The 17,644-nt window shown below is 37.3% G+C and overlaps 1 protein-coding gene across 5 annotated transcripts in view; it reads left to right on the top strand.

Annotated features, from left to right (window-relative positions):
• The window catches only part of ARID4B (AT-rich interaction domain 4B), a 166,719-nt gene that overhangs the window by 60,449 nt on the left and 88,626 nt on the right, over positions 1-17,644 (top strand). For all 5 annotated transcript variants that reach the window (XM_074385337.1, XM_039464298.2, XM_074385338.1 and 2 more), the window contains exons 3-5: positions 10,667-10,777; positions 14,492-14,557; positions 15,915-16,005. In XM_074385337.1, coding sequence (XP_074241438.1) covers positions 10,667-10,777; positions 14,492-14,557; positions 15,915-16,005 — 268 coding nt within the window. The remainder of the gene's footprint in view (positions 1-10,666; positions 10,778-14,491; positions 14,558-15,914; positions 16,006-17,644) is intronic.

Genomic DNA, 17,644 nt, shown 5'->3' with positions numbered 1-17,644 from the left:
ATACTTTGAACAGTACCTTAAATACAGCAGTACCTTAAATACAGGCATTTAATAATGTCTGTCCTGATTTTTCTCTCACCTGTTTGCCGAGGCAGAAAATTCTAGATAGAATATTTCTTTGGAGCTATTCAGATTCCCAGGAATATGCAGATACTCTAATATCTGCAACTATGCAGATATCCATCTGGTTACTAGATGTGGATCTAAAATTTACTTACAAGTAACTTGTGGTTTTGTCTCCTAAAGTAACTTAAATTTTAAGAAGATACACAGTAAGACCGTGTTAAAAAAAAAAAAAAAAACTTAAAAAATTTTAAGAAAAATATTAAGAAATAGAGATAGTATTCAAAGATTTTTGAGTTTTAAAATATACAATAACTCTTACAGTCCAGCAAAAGAAAAAATCAGTATTTCATAAAGATAGGGTAAAGAATATAAGGCCGGGTGCGGTGGCTCAAGCCTGTAATCCTAGCACTCTGGGAGGCCGAGGCGGGTGGATCACGAGGTCAAGAGATCGAGACCATCCTGGTCAACATGGTGAAACCCCGTCTCTACTAAAAATACAAAAAATTAGCTGGGCATGGTGGTGCGTGCCTGTAATCCCAGCTACTCAGGAGGCCGAGGCAGGAGAATTGCTTGAACCAAGGAGGCAGAGGTTGCGGTGAGCCAAGATCGCGCCATTGCACTCCAGCCTGGGTAACAAGAGCGAAACTCCGTCTCAAAAATAAATAAATAAATAGATAGATAATTAATAGAAAAATATGCAAAAGCCCAATAAATATGTATTACTTTACATAATAATTTATTTTTAAATAATTCCAAATTTGCTGTATAAATAATTCATGCAGTCTTCACCAGACTGGCCAATTGTTAACCTTCTATGTCGTTTGTAAGTGTCTTTCTCTGTGTATAGAAGAGAGAGATATACATAGATTTGTATGTATATCTCTGTGTGTATATATATAAACACACGTATATGTATGTACTCATTATCATTATCTTTGAACTTTTTAAGAGCAAGCTTAAAACATGATATTCTGTCACACATAGTACTCCAGTGTGTAATTCCTAAGAAATAGAACACTTTTTCTTACCCTGCTTCTGACGTTCCAAATCAGTCAGTCATCATTGGTACAGTGATATCATCGTATCCACAGACCCTCCCTTTCAGATGTCATCAAATCTTCTAATAATGTCCTTTTCCTTTCTGGGCCATGGTTCTATCCAGGGACACAGGTTGCATTTGGTTGTCATGTTGCTTCAGACTACTTAAATCTAAAACTATTCCCTGTATTTCCCTAAATACAGCTTTTCTTGTATTTCATGTCCTTTAGAGTTTTAAGAATTACAAACCCGCCGGGTGCGTTGGCTCAAGCCTGTAATCCCAGCACTCTGGGAGGCCGAGGCTGGTAGATCACGAGGTCAAGAGATCGAGACCATCCTGGTCAACATGGTGAAACCCCGTCTCTACTAAAAATACAAAAAATTAGCTGGGCATGGTGGCGTGTGCCTGTAATCCCAGCTACTTGGGAGGCTGAGGCAGGAGAATTGCCTGAACCCAGGAGGCGGAGGTTGTGGTGAGCCGAGATCGCGCCATTGCACTCCAGCCTGGGCAACAAGAGCGAAACTCTGTCTCAAAAAAAAAAAGAATTACAAACCCTACATTCTGTAGAATAACTTCAACGTTGGTCTGTCTACTTTTTCTCATTTCCGGTTACTTTTGGTAGGTATACTACAGAAAGATTGCTCTTATGATACAACAGAAAGGTTGCTTTTTTGTTCCCAGTGCATAACATCACACAGTTAAACCATTAAAAATAATTCAGTAATATTCAAAAATGATGCAGATATTCTGTTTATCAAACCACTCATCAGCTTAGCATCTATTGCCAGCTCTCTGAGTCAACCACCTTTATGATGGTTGCCAAACATTGATTCTCTATCAGTTCTGTTACAGTTACTAACATTTTACTATAAAGAAGGGCTTTCTCTTTTCTACATATTAAAACATTCATTCATTCATTTTTGTCAGTATGGACTCATGGATTTCATTTTTACTGAATGCATTGTAATTTGTTATCAATTTTTAAAACTGAGACATAATTAATTTATTGTGGAATACACAGATGTTAAGTTGATCAATTTGACATACATACATATCCCTAAGGAGATAATAGAAAAAATAATACTTATTTTAATGCTCAAACTTTCCACCATTTGGCCAGTAAGAGGAAAACCCCTTCAAGTGCTTCCTGTGTCCCTTTGAAATGTCCCTATCATTAATTGCACCATTTTTAACTTTCTGACACAAGGTGTTTCAGATTCTTTTTGTACTTTTCTCTGTCCAACCTTGAAATCAGCCATTTTTCTAAGGATTCTAATTCCTTTTAATGAAGAGAGTAATTTAGAAATGAAGATGTGGGCTGAGCGCATTGACTCATACCTGTAATCCCAGCCTTTGGAAGGCCAAGATCACCTGAGGTCAGGAGTTCGAGACCAGTCTGACCAACTTGGTGAAACCCTGTCTCTACTAAAAAATAGAAAAATTAGCCAGGCCTGATGGCGGGTGCCTGTAATTCCAGCTACTCGGGAGGCAGGAGAATTGCTTGAACCCTGGAGGCGGAGGTTGCAGTGAGCTGAGATCGTGCTACTGCACTCCAGCCTGGGCAACAGAGCAAGACTGCGTCTCAAAAACAAAAAAGATAGATAGATAGATAGATAGAGAGAGAGAGAGAGAGAGAGAGAGAGAGAGATATCAAGTTGCAGGCTATTGTTTTTTGTTGTTGTTTCTGGGCTGTCTGTTGGTTGTTTTAATACTTTCTTGTTAGAGCTAAGAAAATATAGGGACACACACATCTATAAGAGCTCATTTATTTTTCTGTGTGTGTGTGTGTGTGTGTGTGTGTGTGTGTGTGTGTATATATATATATATATATATATATATGTATGTATAGAAAATACAACCATGAACTCAAACCAAATTTCTAATTCCAGTTCAATATTTAGACTTCTTTATAATCTGCCCTCTTTCTTCCATTTTAATTTCTTTGGCAGTGGGAAACGTGGCCCCTACTATATTCAATGTATTGACTTATTGATTAGTCAGTTTACTTATTTGATTAGGGTAATGGATCTTCCAGCCTTGCTGCTCATCTCCTCTGTCCCTGTTCAGCTCTCAGCCATGTCCTCAGCCTCCTCTTTACTGCCTTGTATATTCAGCATCTGTCCTTGTGCCTCTTTAACCCTTACCCCTTCACAAACCCATGTCCTTAGTGCCACATGAAAAGGGAGAGAAGAAATGGCCTCAGAGAATATTTTGAAGTTACATTCCTCAATGTATTCATTTTTTTAATCTCTCCCCCGAAATTGTGCATTTTAAGCTTGGTTTTTAAATGCTGTACTCTTTGGTATATAAATGTGAGTATATTTTCTTCATTCAATTTTTAGAAATTATCTCCACTATTTTGTTTATTGGGATTGTTAGATATAAAATCGGCTGTTTTCATAGATTTATTGTCACATGGTGTGTGTTTAAGTACATTTATTACTGATTTTTTTTTTTTTTTTTTTTGGAGACAGTCTTGCTGTCAACCCGGCTGGAGTGCTGTGTTGTAGTCACGGTTCACTGCAGTCTCAACTTTCTGAGCTCTAGCAATCCTCCTACCTCAGCCTCCCAAGTAGCTGTGACCACAGGCACATCCCACTACACCTGGCTAATTTTTGTATTTCTGGTAGAGATGGGTGTCACCCTGTTACCCAGGCTGGTCATGAACTCCTGAGCTCAAGCAATCCACCCACCTCGGCTTCCCAAAATGCTGGGATTGCAGATGTGAGCCACGGCAGTCAGCCTACTGATGGTTTTTATGATCAAATTTAATACTCTTGTTTTCTGATTCTCCTGGCTATGTTGGCACTGTAACCAATTTGAATGCCTTACCTTTTTTTTTTTGAGACAGAGTCTTGCTCTGTCACCAGGTGCCAGGCTTGAGTGCAGTGGCGTGATCTCAGCTCACTGCAACCTCGGCCTCCCGGGTTCAAGCAATTCTCCTGCCTCGGCCTCCTGAGCAGCTGGGACTATAGGCGCACGCCACCATGCCCAACTAATTTTTGTATTTTTTAGTAGAGACGGGGTTTCACCATGTTGGCCAGGATGGTCTTGATCTCTTGACCTCATGATCTGCCCGCCTCGGCCTCCCAAAGTGCTGGGATTACAGGCGTGAGCCACTGCACCCGGCCCCATGAATGCCTTACTTTTTAAAAGAAACTACCTCAATAAAATGTCATCTATCATGTTTTACTTTTTTTAAAAATCTCAAATGAATATTTTCTAGTCATTGTAATGTTAGGCAGCCATTTGAAAAATTGATTTAACTATTGTCTTTCTAAAACTCAATTTATGTATTTGATGTGCTGCAGCCCAGAGACACGTTAGAGATTATTGTTGATTCATTTGTGCACTTCTCTGCTTCCTTGGTATTTTGGCATTTTGAAGAATTATTATCCACTAATAGTTAATTTTAAAATTGCTTATGCTTTTTAGTGTTCCCATGGAATTCAGTGGTTTTTAGGTGCCAGTTAAGACATTTGGTAGACTGCCTAGAAAAATAATTATTTAAGCAATGCTGGATAACTGTGAGGTAGCTGTTGCCTTGACAACCAGAAAACTGTTCTGTTTGCTAAACAAAGGGATGGTAATTTAGTAGTTTAATTTCCTTTTTGACATGGAGGTGCTACATAAAAACATCTTATTTTAGCCTCTGAGATGATCCATATTATTGATCAGAATTAGAGAAGCAGAGCAAAAAGAAAAGGCAAGAGTAGTTTTTTTGTTTTTGTTTTTGTTTTTGGGTACATACAGATAGACATTCATATTTATCAGGGTTGGTGTTGGTGAAAAGAACATTAGTTAACCTGCCAAGATAATTCTTATTATGTCTCTAAATTGGATCAAAGTAAATTAGCCTCAAAATATTGGTGTAATCTCGGTACACTAAGGGTTGTGATACACTCTATTACGGAGCATCCTCACAAAGATTTAAGATTTTCTTTCTGCTGGAGTTCACCATGATTACTTTATGTCTGAATTGAATAAGGGAGAAACTATTTTAAAGGAACCCCGCTTCTCCCACATGTATACACAGTTACACTGCCATCTGCTCTATTTATTTGGTGATTTTTTTATGACTTAACCCATTTGTATATAGACCTAAACATTTTTTTTTTAACAGTTGCCTCCCAGGTTGTAAAAGTAAAAATAATAGCCTTTATTTGGCACTGTGTGTCGGGCCCTCTTCTAAGCGTTTTATGTGTACCATCTTACTCTTCATCCTTGTGAGAGAACTGTACTTTTATGCTGAGGCACTTAGCTAGGTGGCTTAGCCCAAGGTTACCTCACTACTAAGGGATAGATTTGAACCTAGGCATCTAATTTAAGAATGTATGCGTTTTTTTTTTTTTTTAAAGTCAAAGTCTCATTGTCGTCCAGGCTGGAGTGCAGTGGAACAATCTCTGCTCACTGCAACCTCAGCCTCTGGGGTTCAAGTGGTCCTCCCACCTTAGCTTCCCTCATAGCCAGGACTACAAGCAGGTGCCACCATGCTTGGCTAATTTTTGTATTTTTAGTAGAAACAGGGTTTTGCTTTGTTGCCCCGTCTGATCTCGAACTCCTGAGCTCGGGCAATCCTCCCACTTAGGCCTCCCAAAGTTCTGGAATTACAGGTGTGAGCCACTGTTCTTGGCCTAGGAACCTACACTCAAATTACTGTATTATACGGATTTTTTCATGTAGAGGCTTGCTCTGTTGCCTGGATTGGAGTGGTGTAATCTCAGGTCACTGCAACCTCTGCTTAGTGGGTTCAGGTAATTCTGCTTCAGCCTCGTGAGTAGCTAGGATTATAGGCGTGGACCACCATGCCTAAGTTTTGTATTCTTAGTAGAGACTGAGTTTCACCATGTTGGGCCAGCTGGTCTTGAACTCCTGACCTCATGATCTGCTTGCCTCAGCCTCTCAGTGCTGGGATTACAGGCATGAGCCACCATGCCCAGCCTAAATTTTTTTTTTTTTTTTTTTTTTTGAGACAAAGTTTCACTCTTTTTTGCCCAGGCTTAAGTGCAATGGCATGGTATCGGCTCACTGCAACCTCCGTCTCCTGGGTTCAAACGATTCTCCTGCCTCAGCCTCCCGAGGAGCTGGGATTATAGGCGCCAGCCACCACTCACAGGTAATTTTTTATATTTTAAGTAGAGACAGGGGTTTCACCATGTTGGCCAGGCTAGTCTTGAACTCCTGACCTTCAGGTGATCCACCCGCCTTGGCCTCCCAAAGTGCCGGGATTATAGGCATGAGCCACTACACCCAGCTAAAATGTGATTTTGCCCCTCAAATATTAAGAAGAAATAAGGAAGGGAACCGCATCTGAATTTGCATTGATAAAATGACTTGTTTGTCCACATCAGGTGTTTCATAATATTAATTATAAGTTGCTAGCTGACTATTTCAGACATCACAACTGAGTGCTTTCTAATATTAACCCTGTTTTTTTGGTGTAGCAGCTGAAGCTTAGAGAGGTTCGGTATGTAGCCTACAAAAACTCATCTAGTTGGTTTAAGGAGTAGAGCTTGTATTAGGACCTTGCCTTTCAGCTTTGAAAGCCTTTGCTGTTAATCAGTCTGCTCTATTACCTCATGTTAAACTAATGATAGAGTGATACCTTATGCCAAGCTAAAATTACGTACTCAAATCTGACCATCTCGGTTATGGATTTGATTTGGGTTTCTGTGGAAAGTCTCATTCATATTTTGGTTGGCATTTTAAAATAGTTTGATAGTTTCACTTCAGATGATTATATATGTCTCAGAAATCCCATTCTGACCACCATTGTAATGCCAATGCTTTGATATAGGCTTGCTAAACAATTACGTGTAAAATTCAAATTATTGTGCTAAATGAGAATTTAGGAACAGAAAAGTAACTTACCTAACATGATGTATAATAAGTGGAGGCGGCAGCAGTAAGATCAGAACGCAGATCACTGCTTTTTCTGTGCTCTTTCTAACAAATTAACACTGCTGTAATAATGTATTTCAATTGTAGCAGTTTTTATTAGACTTTGGTTTCCCTCTGCAGTTCTTTCTAAAGCATTTTCTTTGCCTTCTAATTCCTTTTCATATGGTTTAGCATGGAGGAAAGAAAATATTACCCTTTAAAAGAATAATTTGCCCCACGTAATTTGAAGTGATTAGTACCCTTCTTCTGTCAACATGGGTTTTTATGTTGTTGAAGATGTGGAATGGGCTTAATTTTGGGGGAATCCCTCTCGCAAATTCAGCTTTAATAAATTTGCCCAATAAGCAGATCTACAGTTTGCTGTAGCTGAAATGTTGCGAGTGTCTGTGAATGTTAAAAGAATACGCAAATGGGGTTCTGAATACTAATAGTCTAAAGATGTTACTGTTCTGTACCCTTTTTTTGTTCAGAATTCTCTATTAAAAATGTAAAAATATATCAATGCCTAAATATTTATATGTTCCTCAATAGGTACAGATATGCTAATTTTTCATAATTTCAGGTTCCTCATCAGTTTTCATTTATTTTGAACTATATTATTTGTCTTCTGAAAATAAAATTTTACTGGCTAATAGGGCAGAATGTGTTAATAAAGGAGACTGCAAATTGTGGAAAGTTATGAGCCTGTGGTCATGAAGACTGCCCTACCATTTGGGTTTTTATAGCAGTAATACTCAGTACCAATTGAATCACAAAGTGAATGGAAATTTCCTTCAATTTTTTTTCTCTCTTTAAAAACTTTTTAAAAATACTTAATTAAGAAGTAAAGCTTGAACATATTCAGTATGTACAACATGATGAATTGATATACATGTACATTTTATGGTTAGCACAGTTAAATTAACACATGGCCAGGTGCAGTGGCTCACACCTGTAATCCCAGCACTTTGGGAGTCCGAGGCAGGCAGATCATGAGATTAGGAGTTTGAGACCAGCCTGGCCAACATATAGAAACCCCGTCTCTACTAAAAATACAAAAAATTAGCCGAGTGTGGTGGTGGGCGCCTGTCATCCCAGCTACTTGGGAGGCTGAGGCAGGAGAACTGCTTGAACTGGGGAGGCGGAGGTTACAGTGAGCTGAGATCGTGCCATTGCATTCCAGCCCAGGCAACAGTGTGAGACTCCATCTCAAAAAATAAAAATTAAAATTAAACACATTAATTATCATTTACGCTGTGCATTATATTCCCATCCTTATAATAATTTTTTTTTTTTTTTAAATAATTGAGACGGGATCTTGCTATGTTGCTTGGGCTGATTTCAAACTCCTGGGCAATCCTCCTGCCTCGGCCTCCCAGATTGTTGAGATTACAGGTGTGAGCCACAATGTGTGGCCATTTTTATTATTTTTGAGTGAAGTGCTTTGAGTCTCTTTTCATATTCTTGCTAAAATAAAGTCACTAGTATGTCTGGAATTTAATCATAATTTTGGCCAGGAAAAATGATATTTTAAGAGACCTGTGAGAGGTAGGTAAAGTAGAAAGGCATTTATTCACTAGGTACAGCAGCAATATAAAGTTATCAAGTTGTTAATAATATAAAAAAATTAAAAAGTATTAGTGCAGAAATGATTATCTTTCTATGAGGGTATATTCCTGTTATAGGAATGAACTGATGAATAGGCATTTTCCTAGGTCAGTTAATTGTATACTTGATATGTGTTGAGTTTACTGGTTTTTTTTTTTGAGACGGAGTCTTACTCTGTCTCCTTGACTGGAGTGTAGGGTGTGATCTCGGCTCACTGCAACCTCCGCCTCCCAGGTTCAAGCGGTTCTCGGCCTCAGCCTCCCAAGTAGCTGGGATTGCAGATGCCTGCCACCATACTCAGCTATTTTTTTGTATTTTTAGTAGAGATGGGGTTTCACAATCTTGGCCAGGCTGGGCTTGAACTCTTGACCTCTTGATCCACCTGTTTCATCCTCCCAAAGTGCTGGGATTACAGGCGTGAGCCAGTGCACCCGGCCAAGTTTACTTTTTATGAAATACGTGGAATGTGAAGCAATGGCCATTGTGGAGGTCTGATATAATTGCGGACACTTCTATTATAGCACCAGAATATCTTTTTTTTTCCCCTTTTTCTTTGGGAAATAGATTACTCTGTTGATAGCTATAACTTTTAGGGGAGAATTTATTTTAAAATCTAAATGAAATTGATTCTTTCATTATTTGTTACTGATAACAGCGTTTTCCACTTTACGTTCTGTGGCATTTCTGTAGGACGTTAATAGGTGTCAATAGAAAAGAAAGAGTTTTTTGGACAATAGATTGGGAAATGCTGAGTTAAAATGTAATAGTTTTCTCTATTATACATATATATATATAGGTTTCTCAGATCTTTTAGCTTACATTTAGGAATCTCCAAGTTCAGACAGAGAAGTAATCAATTCATTTTTTGATTTTCCCCCAACTCATACCTCCTTTCCTTTTGGTAGAATGTCCTGGGATGTGAGTACTTCTTATAAAGCACTTTGGAAAAAGTTACTTAAATGATTTTCCTTTGGTTATGGAATTAATATAAGCAGAAGAACTCCTAGGAATAAAGATGTAGAAATGTACCTGATTATAAAACGTGAGAGCAGCTATTAAAAACTAAGTCACAACTGAGGAAACGTAAATATTACTTACGGTAGAAGAATAAATATCCAGTGAACCCCTCCAATTACAGCTTTTGAGACATTTTGGCTTCACGGTTTTATTTGAGACTTTCCAGATTGGATTTCTTCATAATAGTTTTTACCAATAGTTTAAATATACTTAACTTTTCTCCCTTGTAGGCTATACTACTTTATTTTTTGTTTGCTTTAAGAAAAGGTGTCACTCTCTTGTCCAGGCTAGAGTTCAGTGGCATGATCACAGTTCACTCCAGTCTCAACCTGTTGGGGTCAAGCAATCCTCTCACTTCAGTTTTAACAAGTAGCTAGGAGTACAGGCATGGCACCACAGCCGGCCATGTTTTTTATTTTTTATTTTTTATTTTATTTTATTTTATTTTATTGAGATGAGATCTCCCTACGTTGCTCAGGGTGGTCTCCAACTCCTGGACTCAAGTGATTCTCCAGCCTTGGCCTCCCAGTGTGCTGGGATTATAGGCATAAGCCACCACACCAGGCCCTATACTACTTTAGACTTTTCTAGGTAGAGGTAAAACAGAGCTATTCTGAATTTGGGTAACTGACAATATGGAGCCTAAATATTAGAAGAGTTTTAGGTTTATTTTATTTCCCCCAGCATTTGAGCTAAAGATTTGCCTTCTGGTCAATGGATCCTTTTCTTTAAGTGGCCATGTAATAAATAAATATTTGAATGAACAGGTGACTGAGAGGGTATACTTGTGAGTGAGCTCATTGATATCATGGACCATATGTATTTAATAGAAATAAAATACCCTTATATTTTACATTGATGTACATTTAAATAGGCTTTATGATCGATATTTCACTTTTTAAAGTTTATAGTATTTTATCGATTGGTGTTGTTAACAAATACATTCCACATTAGTAACTGTTATAGCTTAACAGAATTAGGTTCACTATCCTGAGGTCTGATTGTAGGAAAGAAATAAGATAATTTATATTTAATTATATTTCTTTGCATTTTTAGGCCCTTGATGAGCCTCCCTATTTGACAGTGGGCACTGATGTGAGTGCTAAATACAGAGGAGCCTTTTGTGAAGCCAAGATCAAGACAGCAAAAAGACTTGTCAAAGTCAAGGTACAGTATTTATAGATTTTATATGTTCAGCATTTGATATTTAAACTATTTGATGAGTGTATTTAAGAATTATTTTTCCACAAAATAAGTTTCTAGGAGTGAAAGTCATAAAAATACCTCAAAGCATTTTTTGTTATTTTTCTTATTTTGTTATTTCTAATTGGAATGAATTTAGATTATCACAGTTGGTATTTTGAATGCCAGTTCACTATAGATGTTGTATTGTTTGTATAGTGTTTTAGAGCTGGAGAGGAACTCAGAAGTCATCTAGTTTAATTGCTTCATTTTATTACAAGGAAAATGAGGCTCAGAGAGGGTTAATGATTTCTCCAAGGCCATTATACCAAATTCATGGCAGAATTGGAACTACTTTATGGATTTAAGTCATTTCCCCTACCGTTTCAGCCATAACATTGGACTATGACTTGTAATTGATGGTGCCTTAGGTAACAGTGAAATAAGGTACATGTAGTTGTTGACTCCTTACGCTCTGCGTTTTCTTGAAACATCTTTCTTTTTTTTTTTTTTTTTTGAGACAAAGTTTCGCTCTTGTTACCCAGGCTGGAGTGCAATGGCACGATCTCGGCTCACCGCAACCTCTGCCTCCTGGGTTCAGGCAATTCTCCTGCCTCAGCCTCCTATGTAGCTGGGATTACAGGCACGTGCCACCATGCCCAGCTAATTTTTTGTATTTTTAGTAGAGACAGGGTTTCACCATGTTGACCAGGATGGTCTCGATCTATTGACCTCGTGATCCACCTGCCTCGGCCTCCCAAAGTGCTGGGATTACAGGCTTGAGCCACCGCGCCCGGCAAAATATCTTTCTAAAGTACTTGAGTTTTGTCTTAATGTAGAAAAAGGAATGTAATTGCTTTTACTTTAATAAATTATCAGCATTGAAAAATACCAGACGACTAAACTTCAATGTAGATATTTATTCATTTATCAATAATTTATTGAGTAACAAACTATTTGTAGGGAACATTTTGGTGGGAATGAAGATGGGGATATTAGGATGAGATTGACCCTGATCTGTCCTCAAGGAATTTATGATCTAGATTAGCCATACCTTTCAAACCATTGGTTTTTATTTCAGCAATTAAACAGGCTATAGAGGTGTTGTACTTCTATGTAGGATGTCAGTCTCTTCTAGAGCTTTTACCATGCCTATATCGCTTATGTGTAGATATGTTGAAAAAGCCACCTTGGTGATTCTAATTTGCACTCCTGGTTGAGAGCCATTTTGATAAGCCCTTTAAATTAACTATAAACTGTTAGGATGCTAGTCATGGCCCACCCTACCTTCAGTTTCCACATGCGTGGTGGTTGGTGCTTTTGTAGTATGCATTACCTGTTCTGGCTTTACACACTAGTATTCCCTGAGCACTGTTTTTTGCCAGTACTATCCTATAGATGAAGAGAAAACCTTCCATCTGTCTGTCTATCTATCTGTCATCTATCTGTTTCTATTTCAGAACTACTGGTAGCACATGTATCACCTTTGTGTGAAGTAGACAAAAGCCCTCCTTCCTGGTGGAAAGCCTCCTTAGCAGAACTTGGCATAGAGATAGCAACTTTGTGCCAGTTGGAAAACACATTCCCTTTGGACAGCTGTGTCACTCTAGGACCCATGCTTTGGCTTACAAAGCAAAGGCTGGGTTTCAGCCCCAACTTACATTCTTAGCTGCACATTTCCTATGTAATGAATGAACCAGGAAAATGACATGTAGCAGTCCTGCCATTTCTCGCTGTTAATGAAAGGAACAAAACTCTTACCAGACTCTACTGCCTCTATTGATAGCACAGAGTAGTACCTTGTGCCTTATAAGTAATGAATATCTAAAGCTTACTTTTAATTTTTTGGGGGCTGCCCTAAACATTTGTTTCTATGGAGGTAGTGTCCATTAAAACACAAGGAAAAAGAAATTGTTTTTAGTTCAGTGATTTTTGTCAGCAGATAGGGGGATTTATTTCTTAATATGTTTGACTATGATTCAAAGTTTAATATATCTTCAACATATTTGTTTATATGTTGTCACTATCTGTTTTGACTTATTGAATGTTTACTATGTGCTAAGCTCTGTCTGAACGTGAAACTCTAGTGTTAAGACCTAGTCCCCATCTATAAGTAGCTTATAGTTTAAGTGAAGGGCACAGATACCTAAACATGTGATTTAGATAAAGTGTGATAGTGCTTTTGTATGACACAGAAATGCCTGGGATGCTGTGGGTATAAGGTACCTCCTTTCATAACTAGTTTGTGAGCAAGCCTGCCTGTTACCTAAAATAATTATCACATATATCTGATAAAGACCATGTTAATGATTCAATCCCTGTAAGAACTCTTTTACCTTATATAGGGAAAACAACTGTTTTGTGTACTGAGTAGTTGAAGCTGTCTTGTTTTTCACCAGCTAATTAAATATTTAAATTAGAAGTCAGTATTTTAACTTACTCTTTTCACATCTGGTTTCCCATTCTCTGATTTCTGTAATAATACAAATTCTGGAGCTAGACTGCATACATTTGAATATCAGCTCTACCATGTCTAGTTCTTTGATCTTGGACCAACTACTTAGACTTTCTCTTTCTCAGTTTTCTTTTTCTTTTTTCTTTCTTTCTTTTTTTTTTTTTTTGAGACGGAGTCTCACTCTGTCCCCCAGGCCAGAGTGCAGTGACACAGTCTCGGCTCACTGCAGCCTCCACCTCACAGGTTCAAGCGATTCTCCTGCCTCAGCCTCTGGAGTAGCTGGGATTACAGGCATGTGCCACTATGCCCAGCTAATTTTTGTATTTTTAGTAGAGATGGGGATTCATCATGTTAGCCAGGCTGGTCCAGATCTCCTAACCTCAGGTATTCTACCTGCCTCAGCCTCTCAAAGTACTGGGATTACAGGCATGAGCCACCACACTCAGCCTGTTTCTCAGTTTTCTTATCAACAAAATGGGAAAAATCATACCTATCTAATAGGGTTTCCTGAAGATTAAATGTTTGGTACTTGAGGCTGAAGCACAGATTTCAGTAAGTGTTTGCTGCTACTGTTTATTATTAAGATAGACCTTCACAAAATGATACAATACCTAATAGCCTAAAATCCCCATATCTTTCTTTCTCATTTTTTAGGAAAAGCAATTTGACAACTAAATTAATAGCTGATAGTATTGAAATAAAGAATGATATGTGGGACTGGGTGTGGTGGCTTACACCTGTCATCCCAGCACTCTGGGAGATGAAGATGGGTGGACCAGTTGAGGTTAGGAGTTTGAGACCAGCCTGGCCAACATGGTGAAACTCCATCTCTGCCAAAAGTACAAAAATTAGTTGGCCTAGTGTTAGGTGCCTGTAATGCTAGCTACACAAGAGGCTGAGGCAGGAGAATCTCTTGAACCTGGGAGGTGGAGGTTGCAGTGAGCCAAGACCGTGCTGCTGCACTCCAGCCGATGTCAAAGTCTCAAAAAAACAAAAAAGTTAAAAGAAAAATAATGATATGTGGAACATCTAGTAATTTAGATGTGCTATCATTGATTATTTTTGAAAACTGAGATACAGTTTGGGCAGTTGTCTGTTTAAATAATTTTTTAGTTAATCTAAGGGATTGAGAACTTGTATAAATTAGGCAGCTATTTTTTATTTCTTTGAATACAAATGAATAGTTGGCACATTGATGAGCTTGTGTTGTACTTTTGGTTGCTAATTAAACTTATAATCTCTAGGTGACATTTAGACATGATTCTTCAACAGTGGAAGTTCAGGATGACCACATAAAGGGCCCACTGAAGGTAATTCATGTATTCATTGTTAATTCTAATGATTGGAAAACAATAATAACAGTTTGTAATTTTCTTTTAATTCATTGGCTATTTTGTTATTGAGTTGATAAACTCAATATGTAATTTTCTCTAAGAGTAATAGAAAAAATAGATTTAATCTCAGCAACTCAGGAGGCTGAGGCCAGAGGATCACTTGAGGCCCGGAGTTCAAGGTTGCAGTGAGTTATGGTTGTGCACACTGCACTTGGGGACAGCCTAAGGAGCTGCCTCTTAAAAAAATGATTTAATATTAAATAATAACTGATATGTTAGTAGAACCAAACAGTTTATTCAGATGAGCACGAAAGAAGCATTGATCTGTTTTAATTCTGCCATCTTTCCATATTAAAATGATGGATTTTCCAAAAGTAATAGATGATGAACTGAAAAGTGAGAAAGTTGTTAGAAAACAAAAAATCAGAGCTCTTACTTCTTTGGAGCAGCTACTGGAACTGGGAAATGAAGTATTTTAAGAGTCATCAGCCTTCATACTAACAGCTGGAGAGTTTTACTTATTTGCATTCATTTTTCCTCGTTGGCAAGTGAAATAAATGCTGCTTTACTTGTGCCAGTGAGCAAGCTGAAAGAGAATGTGTGGGTAAACCACTGTGTGCTCTTTGGCTGGTTTAGGGCCAAAAGGAAACCCCAGAGCAATTTTTAAGTTGTCCCTGTCCTTCCTGAGGTTCCTTCAAAGAAGAGTGGAAATGCAGGGCAAGAACAGTCAGTTTCACAGATGGTGGTACTCACAGTGTAATTTACCGACTCTGGGGGTCCCCAGGACTCTTTTGGGGGATTGTTAAGTATAAAACTTTTCATAACAGGACTTAGGTATTATTTGCCTTTTTTTAGTACATTAACATTTTCACTGATGGTACAAAAATACTGATGGGTAAAACTGCTGGCACCTTTTTTTTTTGTCTCGCTCTGTTGCTCCAGCTGGAGTGCAGTGGCATGATCTCCGCTCACTGCAACCTCCACCTTCCAGATTCAAGTAATTCTCCCTCAGCCTCCCAAGGAGCTGGGATTACAGTTGCCTGCCGCCACGCCTGGCTAATTTTTGTATTTTTGGTAGAGACAGGGTTTCACCATGTTGGCCAGGCTGGTCTCCAACTCCTGACCTCAAGTGATCTGCCCGCCTCAGGCCTCCCGAAGTGCTGGGATTACAGGTGTGAGCCACCGCACCTGGCCAACTGCTGGCACTTTTAAATCAAGACAGTAATCATTTTATTCTTCACCATCTTACATTCAGTTGAAACAAAACAAACCCAGGTTTTGGTTTGCTCATTTATCTTTTAAAAGTTTTTCTAACATGTTAAAAATACTTTAGGTAGGAGCTATTGTGGAAGTGAAGAATCTTGATGGTGCGTATCAGGAAGCTGTTATCAATAAACTAACCGATGCGAGTTGGTACACTGTAGGTAAGAAAATAAATTTTCTTTAAAAATGTATGTTTAGTTACACAAAGAATACTTAAAACAATGCAAATAAAATGGAATTTCTTGGATTCACTGCCTCTCTTCATACTCTAGATAGCATTACTGTTACTGGTCATCTTTCCAGATCTTTTAAAAATTTATTTCCAAAGCATATATGTGTATATAACAAAATTTGAAATTATGTAATGTATACATTATGCAATTAGAATTCTAGCTGTTTACTTCAAACTATATCTTAGAGAAATTTTTTCCCCATTTTATTTTTAAGTTTATAGCTCAGTAATGTTAAGGATATTCATGTTGTTTATAGTAGAAATAAATTTCTTTTAACTTTATATATATGTGGCTCCCGTCGAAAAACAAAGTAGTAGTATATTTTATAATAGTTGAGGTGCTAATTTTTTTTTTCTTACTGATGATGTTGCCAGTTTTCTTACTATTACAATAAATGCTGGATTGAATGTCTTTTGTACATGCACATTTATCCTAGTACTTCTTTACTGTATATACTGAAAAATAGAGCATGAAGAAACATACACTCTTAAGACTTTAGTAGTTAATGAAAACTGCCTTCCTAAAAGACATTGTCGGTTTTCTCAATCCTTGTTAACATTTTGTTTTGTTTTGTTTTCTTTTTTGTTTTGTTTTACTATTCAAAACAAATCCTTGTCAGATTTTGTCACTTAAAAAATTTTTTTTGCTAATTTGGACATAAAGTAATATCTCAGTTTTATTTTAATATGCCCCTCCCATGATTACTAGTGAGATTGAACTTCTTTTCATATGTTTATTGAAAGGAACATAATTTCATTTGTGTTTTTTCTGCTTTGAGTGGCTGGCTCTTTTATTCTTTCCCTTTTTCTCTTGAGATGATTTATCTTTTTCTTAATATTTTTAGGACATGTGTGCTTTATGTATTTTGAATTAACCATTTACTATTTCAGTTACAAATATTTTTCTCCTGTTGCTTTATTCTTATCTCTGCTTTTAATTTTCATGTAGTTTTTTTGTGGTCACCTTTTATAATTTTAGTTTCAAAATGTTAAAAGAAAGCCCTCCATTGGTGTTGTAAATCTGTTTTCTAATGTATTCTTCAAATTTTTAATGTATTTTTTTGTTTTACAAATAGATTTTGATTTCACCTACAGTAGTATATATTTTTTCTAACATTCTGAAATAATGATAAAAAATTATTTTTCCTAGATTGATAGCCATTTATCCCAGTATTATTTATTAAAGGTAACGACTTTTACCATTTAATGACCTCAGAGGTTAAAGCAAACACCTAGTAAAATGTCTTTGGTGATATCAGAGTTCGATAGAACTTTCAGATAGTGTAGTTTAGTTTTGTTTATACATTTTTGGTGTGAGAATAAAACCTGGTGAAAATAGAGGGAAAATTACTTGATTTTGAGACATAAGGAAATATTTGACTTCATGTAAGTGAGAAGACTGAGCAATTCTGTGTAGTAAGTCTAGATGGTGATCAGTTGTAATAGTCTACTAAATGTGGCATTTGTGTAATTTAGTTATATCATTTAAAAGATGTACTGAAAACTATCCAGTCTCACATAATGTAAGTTGTTAATATAACATATAAGAATCTCATTTTAGTTCAGTC

Source organism: Saimiri boliviensis, chromosome 14 (genome assembly GCF_048565385.1).
Source record: "Saimiri boliviensis isolate mSaiBol1 chromosome 14, mSaiBol1.pri, whole genome shotgun sequence".
NCBI lineage: Eukaryota > Metazoa > Chordata > Mammalia > Primates > Cebidae > Saimiri > Saimiri boliviensis.
The sequence above is the reverse complement of the archived record's forward strand: the minus strand, read 5'-3'. Positions and strand labels throughout refer to the sequence as shown.